We start from the raw sequence: 18,476 nt of genomic DNA, 5'->3' as shown, positions 1-18,476 counted from the left end.
CTGCACAACTTAGCTTATGTGTGCAGCCTCCCCACTATCCCTACACTCAAAACCCAAAACTTCTAGGCCCAAAATTCAGGGCGTTACAAAAAAGAAAATAAAAAAATATTAGATTGAAAATAAAGAAACCTTTTTAACTTGACTTTTGGATTCTGTTGAATTTCTTCGTAAAAGTAAAAAAAAAATTACAAGTTGTTCTTTGTCTTTTTATAGTCGAAAATACAACACATTCTTTTTGCCTTTTTCCTTTCTTCATTTTCTACTTTTCTTCTTCCTTTTCTCCGTCTTCTGCAAGTGATGGCGGCAAGGACAAGGCGATAGTGTCAGGCTTCAGATGGCACGCTTGTCAACGTGGCGAAGGGAGCGGCAGCTGATGGTGTTATGGGGGCTAGGATTTCTGAAATTTTTTTAATGATTTGGGCTTGGGGGCTTGGGTAATTTGAGTTTGAGGGTTTTGTTATTTGGACTTATATTTGGATTGGACTCTTTAATTAATAGATTTATTTGTGTTTATCTATTTTTTTTATTTTTGGTTGAGTTATTTTTGGGCCGGATAAAAATGACCTCTACAGTAAAAGAAAAAAATTGACAAAAAAATAAATAAATGAAAAAAAAACAAAGTGAAGATAGAACAAGTAAAACGATGGATATGATGGATAAATAGATAATGTCCCATTGAACCCTTTGAGATATAAACCTCAATAAACTCAATTAATCAATTGAAATAAATAAATAATAAAGTAATAAAACCTAATAAATACAATATTAGGCTCATATATAATAAAAATTAAGTCTAAAAATCGAACCCAATGTGATTTAAACTCGAATTAAAAGTTTGAAACTCGTAATTTCCGTAATAATCTTGTCTAGAAATTCGAATAAGCTCCAAAACTCAAAATTGAGTTATTCAAAATGTGTTTCGAAATTAAGAGATCAATTTTCAAACTCTGCAAAAACATCTCATCCCAAAAATATCTTAATCCCATTGAAAAAATTGTTACAAGTTAACTAATTTTCCAAACTTGAAAATTTACACTTATGTGAATGTTTATTTAGTGGTTCCTTTGAAACATCACACTCACCAACTCCCTTTATTTGACTTTGTTAGCTCTAAGGTCAACATGCTTCAATCTTGTAATGGGTTGTTTCTTTGCTAACCATTCGATTATTATAAAGATAGGGACTCATTCTACACTACATATACTAAGAAACATATTGTCGGCACCTACTTCATTTGCAATCCAACTACTAAGAAATTCAAAAGGCTTTCTTTTCCTACAAACCCCATCATAGGTTTTGAGTCTTACGTTAGTTTAGCTTTTGATCCTAGGAACTCTACTCATTACAAAAGCATTGTTGTCCGTCAAGTATCGGAAAACTCTTGCACGTTCGAGATGGATATATATGCATCTGAAACTGATCGTTGGAAAGTATCCCCAATTGTTTTTCAAGTCAGAACCTGCGGATCGCATAGCGTTTGAGGACTTTGTTTTCCGCAACGGTAAAATTCGTTGGAATAGTTATGGAAATGAGTCATTGAATTTCAATTTAGAGAAAGAGTGTGTGGCAAAAATGCCAATGCCGACAAGACATGTCCTTCCTAAGACTTACAGGTATTTGGAGATACCATGGGTTACGTTCATGCTTTTGAGTTAGATGTTCATGAGATGGCTAGCGACTACCCGCATTGGTTCTTGAAGCATCGCCTGGTTGTTGGGGACAGCAGGGAAGTTTACCCGGAGCTGGAGTTGTGTCCATTTTCACCTGGATTCTCTGGTGTGAGTTTCGTTGGAGCCGATGAGGCCAAGGTTGTGATGTGGGCGGATGGTAAAATTTCAATTGCGGGGCGTGGAAAATTGTGTACGAAGATTTTGATCATTTACAGGAACAAAGGTTGGTTGCATGCAAATGCTTTGAGAATCTGTCTTGTATTTGAGTATGTAATTAACTTGTAGGAACACCAATCAATGTTGTTCATTCTTATTTGAGTTGAAGCCTGAAGGTGTGATATCTTTTGACTCATTTTTGTGCAAAACATATTTTTTTGGGACCCTCTCTAGTGTTTCAGGAAGTCTGTCTGTTACATTGTGATTGATTGTGTAATTGAAATTAGCAATCTAAATTTTTTAAATTATTTTTATTTTTATGAAATTTTAATAATTTATTTAATTAATTCAAATAATAGAATTGTGAAAATGGTGGCGGTAGTATATACCTTTTATTTCATTTTAGACAAACCAAAAATAGTTAAATATTTAAAATATTTTTAAAGAAAAACAAATTTTGTTGCAAAACTATGTTTTTAATAATTTATATAAATCCTAATGATATTATCTTTAGAAAAACATTATAACAAAATATATGCATAGCAATCTGTTATCTATTTATATATTTTGTCATATTATAATAATATTTAAAATAATACTTCCAAAAGGAAAATCTTATTGAGAATTTTAAGATAAGTGAAATATTTTAAGTCCTAAAATATAGTCACATGTTTTTTCCTTAATTTCTTCATTTTTCATTATACCTTAAATAGAATATGCATAACCTATGATAGTATATTAAATAATTTTTATATTTTATTTATTTAAATTTTAACCTATGTTTCTTAATTTGTTGGGTTTTTTCATAAATAATATAAAATAAATAAATAAATACTAGAATAGGATAAAGAGATTAATATTTACAGGAATAGGTAAATGCAATATTGATATACCGGTGTCACGACCAATCAACGATACCACTTTAATTTTTTTAAAATTATTTTTTTCGAGTGCAGTCTAAACAATCGGCGACTCTCATATTTAACACTAAAAATAAGAAAATTTTAAACAGTATACGAAAAATTAAAAAAAAAAAATCTTGATGCTGTCAATGTGTTAGGCGGCACCCAAATATTTTAAAAAAATTTTAAGCTGAAACATTAAAAAAATTGATATGATAATTTTTTGGGGTATTGAAACCCGAGCATGTGACCGATGGGTTTGACGGGCAAACGTTTGTGACAAACAATTTATTGAGTTTGTGACCAACAATTTTAACCAAACGTTTGTGACCAACGATTTTTCAAGTTTGCTCAGTACACCTCGAGGACCGCTTATAGGTGATGACATTATAGTTTTAAGTGAGACAGACATTAACCATCGGGAGCACCAGCAACGTGAAAGAAGGCCACCGCAGCGATACACCTTGCGAACAATCCTGTCAAACCATAGATTTTAATGGTTTTAATTCAAATAATTCGGTCACGGGCTCGGGTTCCAATACCCTAAAAATTTATTATACTAATTTTTTTACCGTTTCAGCTTAAAAAAAATTAAACACTTGGGTGCAGCCTGATACATCGACGGCACCAATAAAAAAATTATTTTTCTTGTTTTTTCGTATACTGTTTAAAAAACTTATATTTTTTGTGTTAAATACAAATGTAGCCAATTGATCAAGTTACCCTCGAAAAAAGAAAATTTTAAATTAAAGTGGCGTGGCTGATTGGTGAGGCAGCATTGGTATATCACAGTCTCATCTGCCTATTCCCATAAATATTAATTCTCTTATCCTATTGTGGTATTTATTTATTTATTTTATATTATTTATGAAAAAAAACCCTATTTTGTTGTTAAAATATAACCTTTTTATATCCGATATTATAATGTCTAAAATAACATCATTATATATAGATTAGGCCAGAAGTTTCTTCTTATTTCCTCCATAGATCATTCAACAACCCTCCGATTTGCTTACTTAAAAGGAACCTAACGGTCCAGATCAATCCCGCACCATCTTCTTTATCTTCTCTCACCCTTCCTTCCTCAGTTCCTCCACTTCTCTCTAATTCATCATCTTCCATCTCGAAAGACCCTTCCATTTGCCTGCCATGGCCGTTCTCCTCAAAACGCTGCCGTTTAAATCCACTCCTCTTCCTCCTCTGTCTCCATCCCTAAGACCCATTTCCTTGAACTCTCCAAGGCCCTTTTATGCCTGCTTCAAACAAAGACTTCCTCGTACACCCGGTGCCCTCCGGTTCAGCCCCTCTCCTTCTCTTCGGTTCGTAAAGTTGGTTCCTTTTGCTTCTAATGGTGGTGAAACTGAAACCGCTGAGACCCAAGAAGAAGTTGAAGAACCTCAAATTGAGGTAACTTTTTAACTTTTCTCTCAACAAGGTTTCACTTCTTTTATGGATTTAAGTTTCTGGGTTTGATTTTTTTTTTTAATGTTTAGTTTAGGTTTTTCCTGTAAATTTGACAAAATTATTTCTGGGTTTTGGAATTTAATGTTTGAAATGTCTGAAATAAGCAAAAAGAGTGTAACTAGTTAGTGTATACAATTTAGCTCTTTCAAGGAATTTACTTACAGCAAACCTTCTCTCTTTCTTTTACCAATTACAACCCTTGTTTTGCTACATTGACTGCTTGTTAATTTCTAATTTATTGTCGGACACCATGTTCAAGTAGACATAATGAGATAGCTTGTGAATAAAACAAATTTTGGGGAAATAAATTTTATGTCTAGCTAATACAGTGTTGGCTAATACATGTTGCTCACTTTAGCATTTTCCATTGTCTTGGCTGTCTTAGCTTTCTATGATTATCTGTAGATTACCAGTGTCAAACATTGATTGGTTTAGGATTTGGAATGGATAGATATGTAATGATTTTGAATAGGATCCAATCAAATTATTTGATAATTCTCATGAAGGAGCAGTTTTTTATGTTGAGTGGAAGGGAAGAATGGATGGAACCTAGCAATAAACTAGGGGATTTTTATTTGTTAGGTCTCGAAGATGAGATGAAGCCAAAATTGATGAGAACTTTGTCGAAGATGGGAACCAGGACTTGAGTTTCATGTGCATACATCTGCCCAAGAACTATGGTGAAGGTTATGACCTTGCTGGAAACCTGAGTTGACAGCTTCAAACTTTATACTCAGTTCAATGCTAGTCGTCTCAAAATTGAAACATGGTTTTAGATTGAAATTTGGAGTCAAATTTTGTGGTTGGCTCTTTCCTGCAGATGAATGTAGCACGGCTTTAGTGATTTGTGCCATAATGTTACAACGATAGTTGTCTATTTCAAAGCTACCTTTTTATATTTATAAAAAAGACATATTTGGTTTTGACTTCTGAATAGTTTGATGACAAAACGTTTCTTCTGTCCCCCATTTATGAGTATCACTATGCTTCGATATCTCCTTATTTCTGAAAATTTTAGGTTGCTATGTTACAAAAAATTTATCTCAAGCCCTTTGGTTTCTATTCCCTTTCTGGACTCGGTATTTACTTGCTTTTGTGCGGCAAGAAGTCTATGGGAGCCAACACTGTCCTTATAAACTTACTGTTGTTGGAGGTGATCTTTAGTGAGGTAGGAAAAAAGTGGGTTTTAATCTGATCGACTCAACAATTCATATCTGATTCTCGGGTCCAAAAGTGGGGTGCTTAAAACTCTTTTGTTGTTTCTTTTCTTTTTTGCTGATAAGTTGGTATTCCGATGTTTCACAAGTGCATATCGTTTCTGACAAAGTTTCGATATCATATTGACTATTTTCAACCCTAAAAGTTCCCAACTATTATCGCATGATATGATACTTTAGAGTGATTTACCAGTTCCTTAACCTGATTTTGACTGTTTGTGTCAAGGAGCACCTGGCCTAAGGTTAAGACTACAGTGTTCAAGAGATTTCCGTATCATTCGATTTTATCTCAATATTTTTCTTTACTTGATTTTTCTTTTATTGCCTTGTCAGAGACATATTTGTGGCCGCATTTTTCATCCTGATGGATATATGTACAGGACTCTTCAGATGGTGCTGTCAGTGTTGAAGAGGACACCACTGGAGATGAGAGTAACGATTTTGAGGACACACCATCTCCAACTATCGTGTCATTGCTCCAAACATACAAAGAAGCTTTGGCCAGTAATGACGAGTCAAAAGTTGCCGACATAGAAGCGTTTTTAAATTCCATTGAAGATGAGAAAGTTGATCTTGAAAAGAAAATGGCTTCTTTGTCAGAAGAATTGTCAATTGAGAAGGAACGGGTTCTTAGGATTAGTGCAGACTTTGACAACTTTCGTAAGAGAACAGAGAGAGAACGCCTTTCATTGGTAAGTAACACCCAGGGAGAAGTGTTGGAAAATTTATTGCCTGTTTTGGATAATTTCGAGCGAGCAAAAGCACAAATTAAGATCGAGACAGAGGGAGAAGAGAAGATCAGTAACAGCTACCAGAGCATTTATAAGCAGTTTATGGAGATTTTGAGCTCGCTCGGTGTAGAACCTGTCGAGACAGTGGGAAATCTCTTTGATCCAATGGTGAGTTAATCACTCTTTGCTCTCCCAACCTTTCATAGACTTGATATATTTTACTAGAAATTTCTTTTTAACTTAATGTTTTGCATCCTGCACTTCCATGCTATGTTATTCCGACTGTTCAATTTTCTTGAAATATCCTTTCAAGTAGATTTGGTATTTCATGTGTTCATGCTGCGTCTGTATATAATCACATGTCATAATCGTATTTAGGGGATTATATATATTAATCTTGAAATATTAATAATTCATGTTCTTAAAATGAAGAGAGACTTCACGGGAGCTTCTTATATACATATATATAACTTTCTTACGAATTGCTTTGTGTGGTCTCTGGTAAAAGCTGCATGAAGCGATTATGCGTGAGGATTCAACAGAGTTTGAAGAAGGGATCATTCTTCAGGAATTTCGGAAAGGGTTCAAGCTCGGAGAAAGGTTGTTACGGCCATCAATGGTTAAAGTATCAGCTGGTCCAGGGCCTGCAAAGCCTGAACAAGGAGAGTCGCCGGAAAGTACAGAGAAGGGGGAGAGCAATGAAGGTGGTGAAAGCAGTGGAAGTAGTGAAACCGACCCGGGAACTGCAGAGACATCTTGAAGACAAAATAAAGAAAATGGATTCAGTTTTGTTTGGTGGTGGTAATAGTGTTAATGTTATCTCAATTTTGGTTGGTGGTGGTAATTTTTGTTTCTTTACAATGAGATGAGGAAATGGCATTGCATTGGGAACAAATGTCTGTATAAACTGTTTCTATCTCTGCTTCCAAACTTCTTTATGGATTTACATATGCGTAACTCTACTCATTTTGATTACCATCTTTCAGAAATCATAACAACTTCAGATTTTATTGAATTCGATTATTCTTAAACGATTATGAAATTTTGATTGGTTTTTTAAACAAAATTCAATGAAACCGTTCTAATAAAAATGTACAGAAATAACACTTTTTACATAAAAATTTCATAGATTTGACATTGCCAAATGGTCCACCTTTTCTTGTTAGCATCAAGGTTAAAATCATGATACCCTCACCTCTTTTCCCATCTTTTAATTGTACCAAAAAAAAAAACCCATTTAAAGAGAAACATAACCTAAACACATTAGGGTTTGCGTTTCAAAAAGTGATTTTCCTATTTTTTATGTTTATTTTAAAAAAAAATAGATCAGCGGAAAATAATTTATTATTATCAGAGTCCAAGGAGGAGCAGGTATTTTTAGATTAACAGAAAATAATTTATTATTATCAGAGTCAAGGAGGAGTAGGTTTTTTTAGGTTTCGAAATTATTCAATTTGTTTTCAATATTTCTAAGTTCTGGTTTAACTGTCTTTATTAATATATTATTATTTTGCTGAGTATTAATACACAATAATTATGGGTTAGGCATGTCGAGGAGGAAGTATCCCTAGGCAATTATAATAATCCAGAAATTCTGATAGTAGAACCCTCTTGTAGGAAATAAGAAAACAAAGAATGTTTCATTTCCTTAGAAGAACCAACTATTTTGCAAGCTTTGTTTCCAATCAATCTCAAAAGTTCGACCAAACCTCAAACAACACCGTTAATAAACAAGAAGAACATTACGAAAATATTCCCTAAAGATTTGGTAATTGGACTCTTCCAAAGTTCCAACAAACCAAGTTCACAAGAAAACAACTTTTGAAAATTTAAATTTTTTTTGCAGTTATGTCATATAAATAAAAGGAGTTTACCTATTCAAAAAGAATATGAAACAATCCAATTATTAGATAAAGCCATCATTAATAAACTTAAAAAAAACACACAAATATGTCCCTTTTGGATTAGTCCAAGTTGGTGCTAAACCTCTTAGTGTTGAAACTACTAAAAATTCCTCAATTATTAGGAACTATGGAAATAAGCTTATGTACTAGCCCAGTACATTTTAATTGTTATCCAAATCTTATAGTTTCTTTAATTGACAAAAATATTTTACAATCTTTGACCCTCCAAATTCATACCTATAACTACAAAATACTTCCTGATTCGAAGGTACTAACTTTAGTCTATAGACTTCACTTCAAAGCTATATATTCTATTGTTAATACCAAGGCTTCACTTCAAAGCCCAAAAGGAGAAACACTCTTAATAGAAACAGATACCTCGAGATCTCATACCACAATCCTAATAACAATACAATGACATGAAATCAACCTTCCTGATAGGTTGAAACTTGAGGGTGCTACAGACCCTATAACACCAACTCCAATAAGAAACACTTCACTAAATGAAATTTTCCAACACCAAGATGGCACAGTTGAATTAATATCCAACAGGCCACGAAGAATGCCTCTAAGACATTCCTTTGAAATAAGAAGTACCAGCATAACTTTTAGAAGATTAAATTTAGAAGAAGAATCAAATTCAGAAACACAAACTGCAGATTTTAGGACAGCTAAAGTCTCTGTCTTTTCTATCCCAACAACATTTAGAACCAATTTATAAGGAATAGATAATTCCTCAAATATAGCTCAACCTATCTATGCCAGATAGGAAGAGAGTCCCCAAAATTCACCTAATATGTCACCAACATATTCATCAATGACTGATAATGCAAGACAATGAGAAATTTCAAAAATATTTGTTCTAGAAAAATCTTTTGAGATAAATAAGGAATAGTGTAGAAAACACTTATATTCCAACAAAAATAAGCAAAAAAGAAAAGATTATTTTAAAAATTATAATGATAAAAAAGAAAGCATTCTTCAAGAATATTATGAATTCATGAATACCCATATTTTTGAATGGTTTGAAAAATATTATTCGGAATTCGTTAATATAATAAAACATAACACTAGATGGCAGACTAATAAAGTAGAAGTTGAATCTCAACATCCCCCTTTAATTGAGGTTCAATATACTCACAAAAATATTGGAATAAAAGCAAATCCTTTAAGAATGAGAGCTCCTGATCCAGGAGAACGAATCTCATCAAAATATATTAAAATGATAGTAGAACAAAACAACTATACAAATATTAGTTTTCATACAATAGGAAAGCAATTAGATTATATTGAGAATTTGGTAGAAAACCAACCGATTAAGAAAGAACCAGTAAAAGAGGTAACAGAAAAAAGTTCTAAAGAACCAATATTTACACCTTATGAAATTCCAAAACCTTTCGAAAAATCCCAAAATGATTTCTTAATAGAAATTCAAATATAGAATTGATGCTTTAGAAAATTACAAGTCTGAATTAATTGCACCTGATACCCCAATGCAAGCTCAACATTCAGTAAATACATTACACCAATCTTCCCAATCTAACTCTAACCAGTCAGATGAACAACAAATTAACAAAATGGCTTGGAAAGAACCAAAAAGATTATATTATCCAAAAATCACTGTCTTAATATAGAAGAAAAACTCATTTTCCAGAATAAATACAATGCTAATACAATTAATGAATGGAATTTAGAAGGAATGTCTGAATATAATATTCTCAGTTTATTACAACAAATGACAATGATTTCAAATGTTTATTAAACCCAAAATCAAAATGGATTAATCAGTGATCATACTATAGCCAATCTTTTAATTGCTAAATAAACTGGTCAATTAAAAGGATGGTGGGACCATGCACTCACTAAGACCCAACAAGAAGAATTCCTAAAAGCAATAAAAAAATATGATCAAGGGAGAATTATTTTAGATGAACAAGGAAGAGAAATCCAAGATGCAGTAGCAACTTTAATTTTCTCAATCTCTAAACACTTTATAGGAGATCCTTCTCATCTTAAAGATAGAAATTCATAATTAGAAATTCATAATTATTATCAATTTTAAAATGCAAAAAAATTAACTGATTTTAAATAGTATAAAAATGTCTTTATTACTAGAGTTATGCAAAGATCTAATAACCAACAACCATTTTGGAAATAAAAGTTTCTAGCAGAACTTCCTACTTTACTAGGAGAAAAAGTTAGAAATCAAATAAGAGAAAATTACAGGGGTATTATTTTGTATGAAAAACTTACATATGGTAAACTAATTAGTTTCACCCAAAAAGAAGGATTAAAAATTTGTCAAGATTTAAAATTACAAAAACAACATAAGAAAGAAGGATATCAATGTAGAAAGGAATTATGATCATTCTGCCACCAATTTGACATTAGAAATGAACATTCTTCTTCAAAAACATGTTGCTCTGTAAAACAACAAAAACTCAAATATAGAAAATACAAAAAGGAAAAGAAACAACAAAAATAGAAAACAAAGTAGATAAAACAATAAAATGTTATAGATGTGGAAAATTAGGACATATCTCAAAATATTACAAGATTAAAAGAAATATTAATAATTTAAATCTAGATAAAAATAAAACAAAAATTAAATGAGATTCTCTTAGAAACAACTTTTTCTGAAAATGATACATCTCTTGAAACAGAAAAATTACAAATAGATGAATTACATACAACATCCCAATCTTACGATGATGAAAATGAATCTTCAATTAATATGTTAACCAAAGACCAAGAATTTATTATTGAAATTATTGATAAAATTCAAGACTCATAACTTAAAAAGAGAATATTTTTGAAATTAAATCTATCATTAAAAGATAAATCAAAAAAGAAAAAGAAATTATTTCTAGTCAATCACAAATGTACAATATACAAGATATAATATTTAATAAATATGAAAAAATAAAACCGTGCAAATTACAAATTCGAATTACAATTAGAAATAAAATAAATTAAATTAGAACTTTCTCAGCTAAAAATGGAACAACAAGAAATGTAAAAACAAATGCAAACCTTAAAATATAAAATCCCAGAAAATAGTTCGCCAGAAACTAAATCTGAACCTGAAAAAAATACATAGGAATATATGATGGTTCTAACTGAAGTATCTATCCAAAGATATTTAATAAAAATAAATACTGTTATAAATAATGAATTTCAATTAGAAACAATAGCCTTTTTGATACAGGAGCAGACTAAAACTGTATTAGAGAATGGATAATTTCAACAAAATATTATGACAAAACATCAAAATCTCTTAAAACTGCAATTGGTAAAAAAACTAAAAATTACTTACAATATTTCTAATGCAGAAATATGCAACAAAGGTATAAAATATTAAACATGTTTTCTAATGGTAAAAGATATTACCCAATATGTCATATTAGGAACCTCATTCATATCCTTACTCAAATCATATAAAGTAACAAATAATTCTATCTCTACCAAAGTTTTAAACACTAAAATAAAATTTCCTTTTGTAGAAAAATCAAAAATAAGAAATCTCAACTTATTAAAATCTTTATCCATCCATAATGAGTAAATCAATGATTTAATTAATCATAAACAAAACAAATATCTTTTTAAAGAAGAAATATGCTTTAAAAAATTGACTGAACAATTAGAAAAAAGAGAAGTCCAAAAAAGAATAAATCAAATCAAAGAAGAAATAGAATCAACAATTTGTTCTGGCATTACTAATGTTTTTTGGAATAAGAAAAAACACGAAGTAACATTACAATATGAAAATAATTTTGATGAAAAACAAATACCCACAAAAGCAAGGCCAATACAAATGAACAAAGAAATGGAAGAATTTTGTAAAAAAGAAATACAAGATCTTCTTAATAAAAAATTAATTAAGAAAAGCAGTTCTCGTTGGAGTTGTTTAGCATTTTATGTAATAAAAAATGCAGAACTCGAAAGAGGAATGCCAAGATTAGTAATTAATTACAAAACTCTCAATTAAGCCTTAAACTAGGTTAGGTACCCAATACCAAATAAAAAAAAGTGTTACAAAAACTCTACAATGCAAATATTTTCTCAAAATTTGACATGAAATTAGAATTTTGGCAAATCCAAATAAAAGAAGAAGAAAGATACAAAACGACATTTACTGTACCATTTGGACAATATGAATGGAATGTCATGCTTTTTGGATTAAAAAATGCTCCATCTAAATTTCAAAGAATTGTGAACGATTTTTTTTATCAATATTCTCAATTCACAATACTATACATCGATGATGTATTAGTGTTTTCAGAAAATTTAGAAAAACACTTCAAACATTTATCCATCTTTATAAAAGTCATAAAAAATAATGGTTTAGTAGTTTCTAAATCCAAGATAAGTTTATTCCAAACTTAAGTAAGATTTTTAGGTCATTGCATTACCCAATGAACCATTACCCCAATAGAAAGGTCTATAGAATTTGCTAGCAAATTCACAGGCCAAATCCTTGATAAAGTTCAATTACAAAGATTCTTAAGAAACCTCAATTATATCATAGACTTTTATCCAAATGTTAGCAAATTATGTAAATCATTATATAATAGGCTCAAAAAGAATACATAACATTGGACAAATGATCACACCAATATTATCGCCCAAATTAAAAAAATAAATTACTAAGCTTCATTGTTTATATTTAGTTGATCCAAATGCCCCCAATATAATGGAAACAGATGCTTCTGAGATATAGTATGGTGGGATCCTAAAACAAGTTAAAAGGGGGAAAATAACAAATAGTCTAGTTTACTTCCAGACACTGGAATCCAAATAGTACTTTTAAAAAAGAAATTTTATCAATTGTCTGAGACAAAAGGAAAGGAAATGAGAGATCATCATCCTCTTCAAAATCTTCCAAAAATACATTCGTTCAAGATGTACAAGATCCAAATGAAATTGGTTCTCAAATCAAAAAATAGATTGAGTCCCTTTTTTAATCTCCAAAAGTGGCATTGACATTTTCACAAATGAAAGAGAAAACTCCTCTCAAGCAAATTACTGGTGAAGCAGCAAAGATTTCAAAAAATAAAGTGATTGTTTGACAGAAATCAAAATCTCTCAAAAAATATTTTAAAAGAGACATCTCTCCAAGATGTTTTTCCAAAAGAAATAATAGTTTCTTCACAGACTGCTACACAAAAATCCTCACAATATTTTCCAAACAAATGTTTTGAAAAAATTCTTATTATGGAGGAAGAATTTTCAGAAAAACCTCCACTTATACTTGCAAAAGAACTTTTAATGGATGGCATTTCAAGTCATTGGATTCTCAAAAACCCCAGCAGTATTAAGAAAACATACTGGTTCAAACTGGATCAATATTATTCAAACACTATACTGATTCAAAAGATTCAAATATTACTCATTCAACAACCCAAATGTTAAAAATTCTTCGACCAAGGGATTGGGGTGAAAATTCAAATTCTCTAAAGAAATTTCTAGCCAAATTGATCACCACCCATATTTCACATATTTGGATTACCAAATGGCATGGTATAACGCCTTCTTAATGAACGTGTAATGGCCTAAATTCAAGGTTATCGGAATAGTAGTTTCGTAACCACAAATCCGATTTAAGAGAAATTTATTTTAATATTTTTGCATGAAAATTGATATGATAGGAAAATCGTATGAAAATATTGATAGAAAAATTTTACCGATTTAGTGGTTAGTTAGAAAAAGAAATTATTGAAGAAATTGGGTAAAAATAAAGTATCGAGACCTTTATCTCGTAAAACCGAGTCAAAAATAATTTTATAAATATTTATGAAATGTTAGTAATGTGGTATTAAAATTTCGTTAATGGCCTAAATTCAAGGTTATCGGAATAGTAGTTTCGTAACCACAAATCCGATTTAAAGAGAAATTTATTTCAATATTTTTGCATGAAAATTGATATGATAGGAAAATCGTATGAAAATATTGATAGAAAAATTTTACCGATTTAGTGGTTAGTTAGAAAAGAAATTATTGAAGAAATTGGGTAAAAATAAAGTATCGAGACCTTTATCTCAGAAACCGAGTCAAAAATAATTTTATAAATATTTATGAAATGTTAGTAATGTGGTATTAAATTTTCGTTAGGAAATTTTAATGTTTGGATAGTTAATTAAATGAAAAGAACTAAATTGTAAAAGATGTAAAAGTGGATGGGATGATTAAATAGCTTAAGTGTCTAATGAGAGAGGATTTAAAAGGAAAATAGACCTAAAATTTATTTGGACTGGACTGCAAGAGCATGAAATCAGCAGAAAAATTGATAAATTAAGGGAAAATTGAAATATTGCAAAATTAACTAAATAAAGCTAGGACTAAATAGGAAATATCTAGATTTCTCTTCATTTCTCTTCAATTCCAGAGCTAAAAACGCCATAGGAGAGTTATCTAAGCTGGTATTTCATAATTTTTGCACCAAGTGAGTTAATCCTTGCCTTTTTCTTGTAATTTTTGTGTTTCTAAGACTTTTACAACTAGGTCCTACTATTAAATTCATTAGTTTTTGATTTCATGGATGAAATTGAAAGTCACCATGGTTGAGTGCTGTAAGCTTATAATGAAATAGAATGAAATTAAAGCTTTAATTTGTTTATGAGATGATTTTATTAGGTAATTTCAATAGAAATTGATTTTTAGGACCTAATTGTGAAAATGTTTGGAATTAAAGTCTATTGCTGAAATTATGATTTCTAAAGGTTTTAAACTAGTTTAAGGTGATATAATAAAGTGTTAATTGAGAAAAATAAGCTCAATTGAGAGGCTAATTAAGTAGGGACGAAATTATCATTTATTAAAAGCTTAGGGGAAAAATGGTAATAAACAGCTTGCACTAAAACAGTTTGGACAGCAGCAGTAGACTAACTTTAAAAAATCACCATAAATTGTAAGAATTGAATTAGAAGATGAACAAAATATTGAATTAAAGCTTATTGAGTCTAGTTTCTTATAGAAGAAACAGTGTAAGCAATGGATTTGTAAATTTTGAGATATAATGAATTTTGTGAGACAAGGTCAGAATGAATTCAGGTTCCCCTATTCTGAATTTGAAAAATCATAAAAAATTGAATAAAATAATTAGGGGCTTAAATTTATATGTCTAGAATCTTGAATGAGTCTATTTTTAATAGAAATAAACGAGAACATCATTTGAATCCTGTATGAAGAGATAATTAATTTTTAGTGAAGAAGGGTTAGAATTGTTAGACAGCAGAACATGGGTGACTTTAAAGAATAAATTGTACTGATTGGCTAAACCAAAAATTATGAAAATTTTATGGTAAGAATATATATGAGTCTAGTTGTAGGGAAAATTAACGGATCTTAATTTTGAGTTCTGAAGCTCAAGATAAATAATTTAGTGACTATGACTCAAGTAGACAGCTTTGAATGAACTATAAATAATAGTTGAATTATAGAGAATGTTGCATATGAACATGAAATGTATTAAATTGATAATTAAATTTATTTATTTAGATCCAGAAGATTCAAATACGAAGCTAGATCGAGGAAAGGAAAAAGTTCAGGATTAGTAGATTTTTGTACACGAACAAGTATCAAGGTAAGTTCGTATAACTTGAATTATATTTTTAAATGCTTGAAATGTATGTTATTTATGTGAATATGATTTGAATGTTCATTGTATGAAATTTTATGAAACATTGACATATTTGATAAAATGGGAAGAAATCCCGGTTGAATGAAAGGAAAATTCGATGGATCTCTAAAAAGGAATTGACGGTAAAAAAGGATCTAGCCCGGACGGGTGATCCTATCCTGATATAGCCCTCCCGAAGAATATGTGTAAAATGGATTTAGCCGGACGGGTAATCCGAATTAGGGTCTCAATTTAGCTTTGGCGGTAATTCAGATCCAAACTCATTAGAGTAATTGTCGTTCTGGGGATTTAGCTTTGACCGGTAATCCCGACAATACTCTATGAGTTTATATTGCGAGATTTAACTCGACCGTAATCCCACGCAAGGTTGAGGTTCAGGAATGTGCTCTCTGAAATGGAAATGTGCGCACATGAATATGAATTGACAGTCCCAGAATTGTACACTAAAAGTGTACCTCTGAAAATCCATCGAAATTCCGATAAATTCAACGGGATAAATATGGAAAAATAACAAGGAAATGGAAATCATGGTATTGATGAGCTCATCAATCATAGTATATATTATTGGTATATGGAAATTATTGTACTAACTTGAATGTTGAGTTTGTGCATGTTAGGGTAATAATGCATTGAATGGATATATGAATGTTTATTGTATTGTATTGAAAATATTAGGTAAGTATAATTCTTGTTACATGAGCTTACTAAGCACAAAGTGCTTACCCTGTTTCATTTTCCCCTGTTTTGTAGTGTTAAGAGCTCGGAGGTCGGATTCGGTCGGAGACACATCACACTATCAACCTCAGGATTTCGGTATATAAAGAAACTTTATTTTGTAAATCAATGGCATGTATAAGCTAATAAAGTAAATGTTAATGTGAAATGAATGTAAAGTTAGCCATTAGTATGGTTAACAAACCTGGTTTTGGGTATGTGATGACGTTATCTTATAAATATGCATGAAATTATCTTGAAAATATGTTGAATTGGTTTAGTTGATGTGGATTGGTCTCGAGTTAATATTGCAGGGAAGGTTAAATATTTATAAAGGGACTATATTGAATATAATATTGAATAAAAAAATTAATTCGTAAACTCCGGTAATACCTCGTATCCTATTCCGGCAATGAATACGGGTAAGGGGTGTTACAGAACGACCAACATATGAGACATTCTTGGCTCATATATTTCAAATACGGTGCCAAATTCAAATATCCAAACTGGTTCCAAGAATGGTGGAATTGGTATGGACCATCATCTTTCGAGATCCTATCAGAAAAAAATTCAAAACTTATGGCTCAAATTCTTTGACAAATTTCAACCTGAACCAGACCAAAAACACATTTACAGAACAATCCATTTTTTTCTCAAAATTGTGCATTTCTTGGATTGTTTCTTAGAATTACTACTATGAACAAGATCCATATAATGAAATTCCATTATTAGTTCAAAACTTCAAAACTAAATGGTGAGACAAATTTAATGATGAGAAATATGATTCAAAATATTTGGATAATTTTTTCAACAAGAATCCAAGATTATGTAAATCCGCATCCCTAGATCAAACCACAGCAAAATTCCTTCAAGCAAAATCAACAACTAGAGCAATGTTAGCTCAAGCCAAGACTAAGAAGGAATACAAAAAACTCATGGTTGAAATGCTCAGCTCAATGGCTTCTAAATCCAAAGACAAAAAATCTTCAACGTCTTCAATCAAAACGGTGAATCTTGCAGACGATATCACTTCAGTAACCATTGGCAGAACCAAGAAAAAATGATGCAAAAGAAAGAAATGAATGAAGATGAACAGGAAATATTCTCTAAAGTGAACAGGAAATATTCTCTAGAGTGAACAATAGAAATATCTTGCATAAACAGTAAATATTCTCTGTAGTTTGTACTTTTGTAATCAGGGAATATATTCTCAGAAAAGTTTTAATTATGTAATGGAAGTTTCAATTATATAATAATGTAAGAGATTGAATTTCCAATTTCAAATGGTATAAACAGACAATAGCCCTCTATAAAAGGCAATCAGATTTAGAATGAAATGCACAATTTAGAGATCAAAACTTGTTTCTCCAAATTTTAAGTTTCTAAAATTTAAGTTTTTAAATCATTTTCCTTCTCAAAAATTTAACAATCTTTTAAATTTTAATTTCAAATATCGACTATCACGTTACAAATTATATCCTCAGATGTTTTTGGGTTTACGGTTTACCTTGAAAGTTGTCCTTCCCTTTTTTCTGAAAAGTAAACGATAATTTCTGATATTTAGTCTTTTACGAGGAACATCATTTGTAGATAAAATTTAAATTTGATCAAGACACATTATTGTATATTAATAAAATTTTAATTTTAAAATATTGATCAACATATTATGCTTTTTAAATATTATATTAATATTTAATAGTATATAATACATTATTAACATAATTAATTGTTTTAGTAAATTTATTAAATATTATAATTTTATTTTAACAATAACTATATAGATTATAATTCATAAACATCTAGCAATAAATATTTAATAATACAAAATATAAATATGAGTACTATTCAAATTCTCATTCAAATAGAAAGTTTTAATTATTATTATTAAAGAGGGATACATCCACACTTCCGCAATGTAAAAATTAAAATAGATAACAATTTATATGATAAATATTTTTAAAATAAAAACAACCATTTAAAACCAATGTATCCAAAAAGAAAATAATTAAGAGCTAGGAAATCCATATCATGAAGAAATTAGACTAAATAAACAGAAAATCAACATTTTTAGGGTTGGGG

General features: G+C 30.4%; 1 protein-coding gene across 1 annotated transcript; it reads left to right on the top strand.

Annotated features, from left to right (window-relative positions):
• The first annotated feature begins 3,662 nt into the window (after positions 1-3,662).
• LOC108464391 (uncharacterized) lies at positions 3,663-7,155 on the top strand. Its single transcript, XM_017764671.2, has 3 exons — positions 3,663-4,135; positions 5,790-6,308; positions 6,649-7,155. The coding sequence occupies exons 1-3, from the start codon at positions 3,878-3,880 to the stop codon at positions 6,898-6,900; spliced, it is 1,029 nt and encodes a 342-aa protein (XP_017620160.1). The 5' UTR covers positions 3,663-3,877; the 3' UTR covers positions 6,901-7,155.
• The last annotated feature ends 11,321 nt before the right edge of the window (positions 7,156-18,476 follow it).

Source organism: Gossypium arboreum, chromosome 13 (assembly GCF_025698485.1).
Source record: "Gossypium arboreum isolate Shixiya-1 chromosome 13, ASM2569848v2, whole genome shotgun sequence".
Lineage (NCBI taxonomy): Eukaryota > Viridiplantae > Streptophyta > Magnoliopsida > Malvales > Malvaceae > Gossypium > Gossypium arboreum.
Note: the sequence above shows the minus strand (reverse complement) of the source record. Positions and strands in the feature narration are given on the sequence as shown.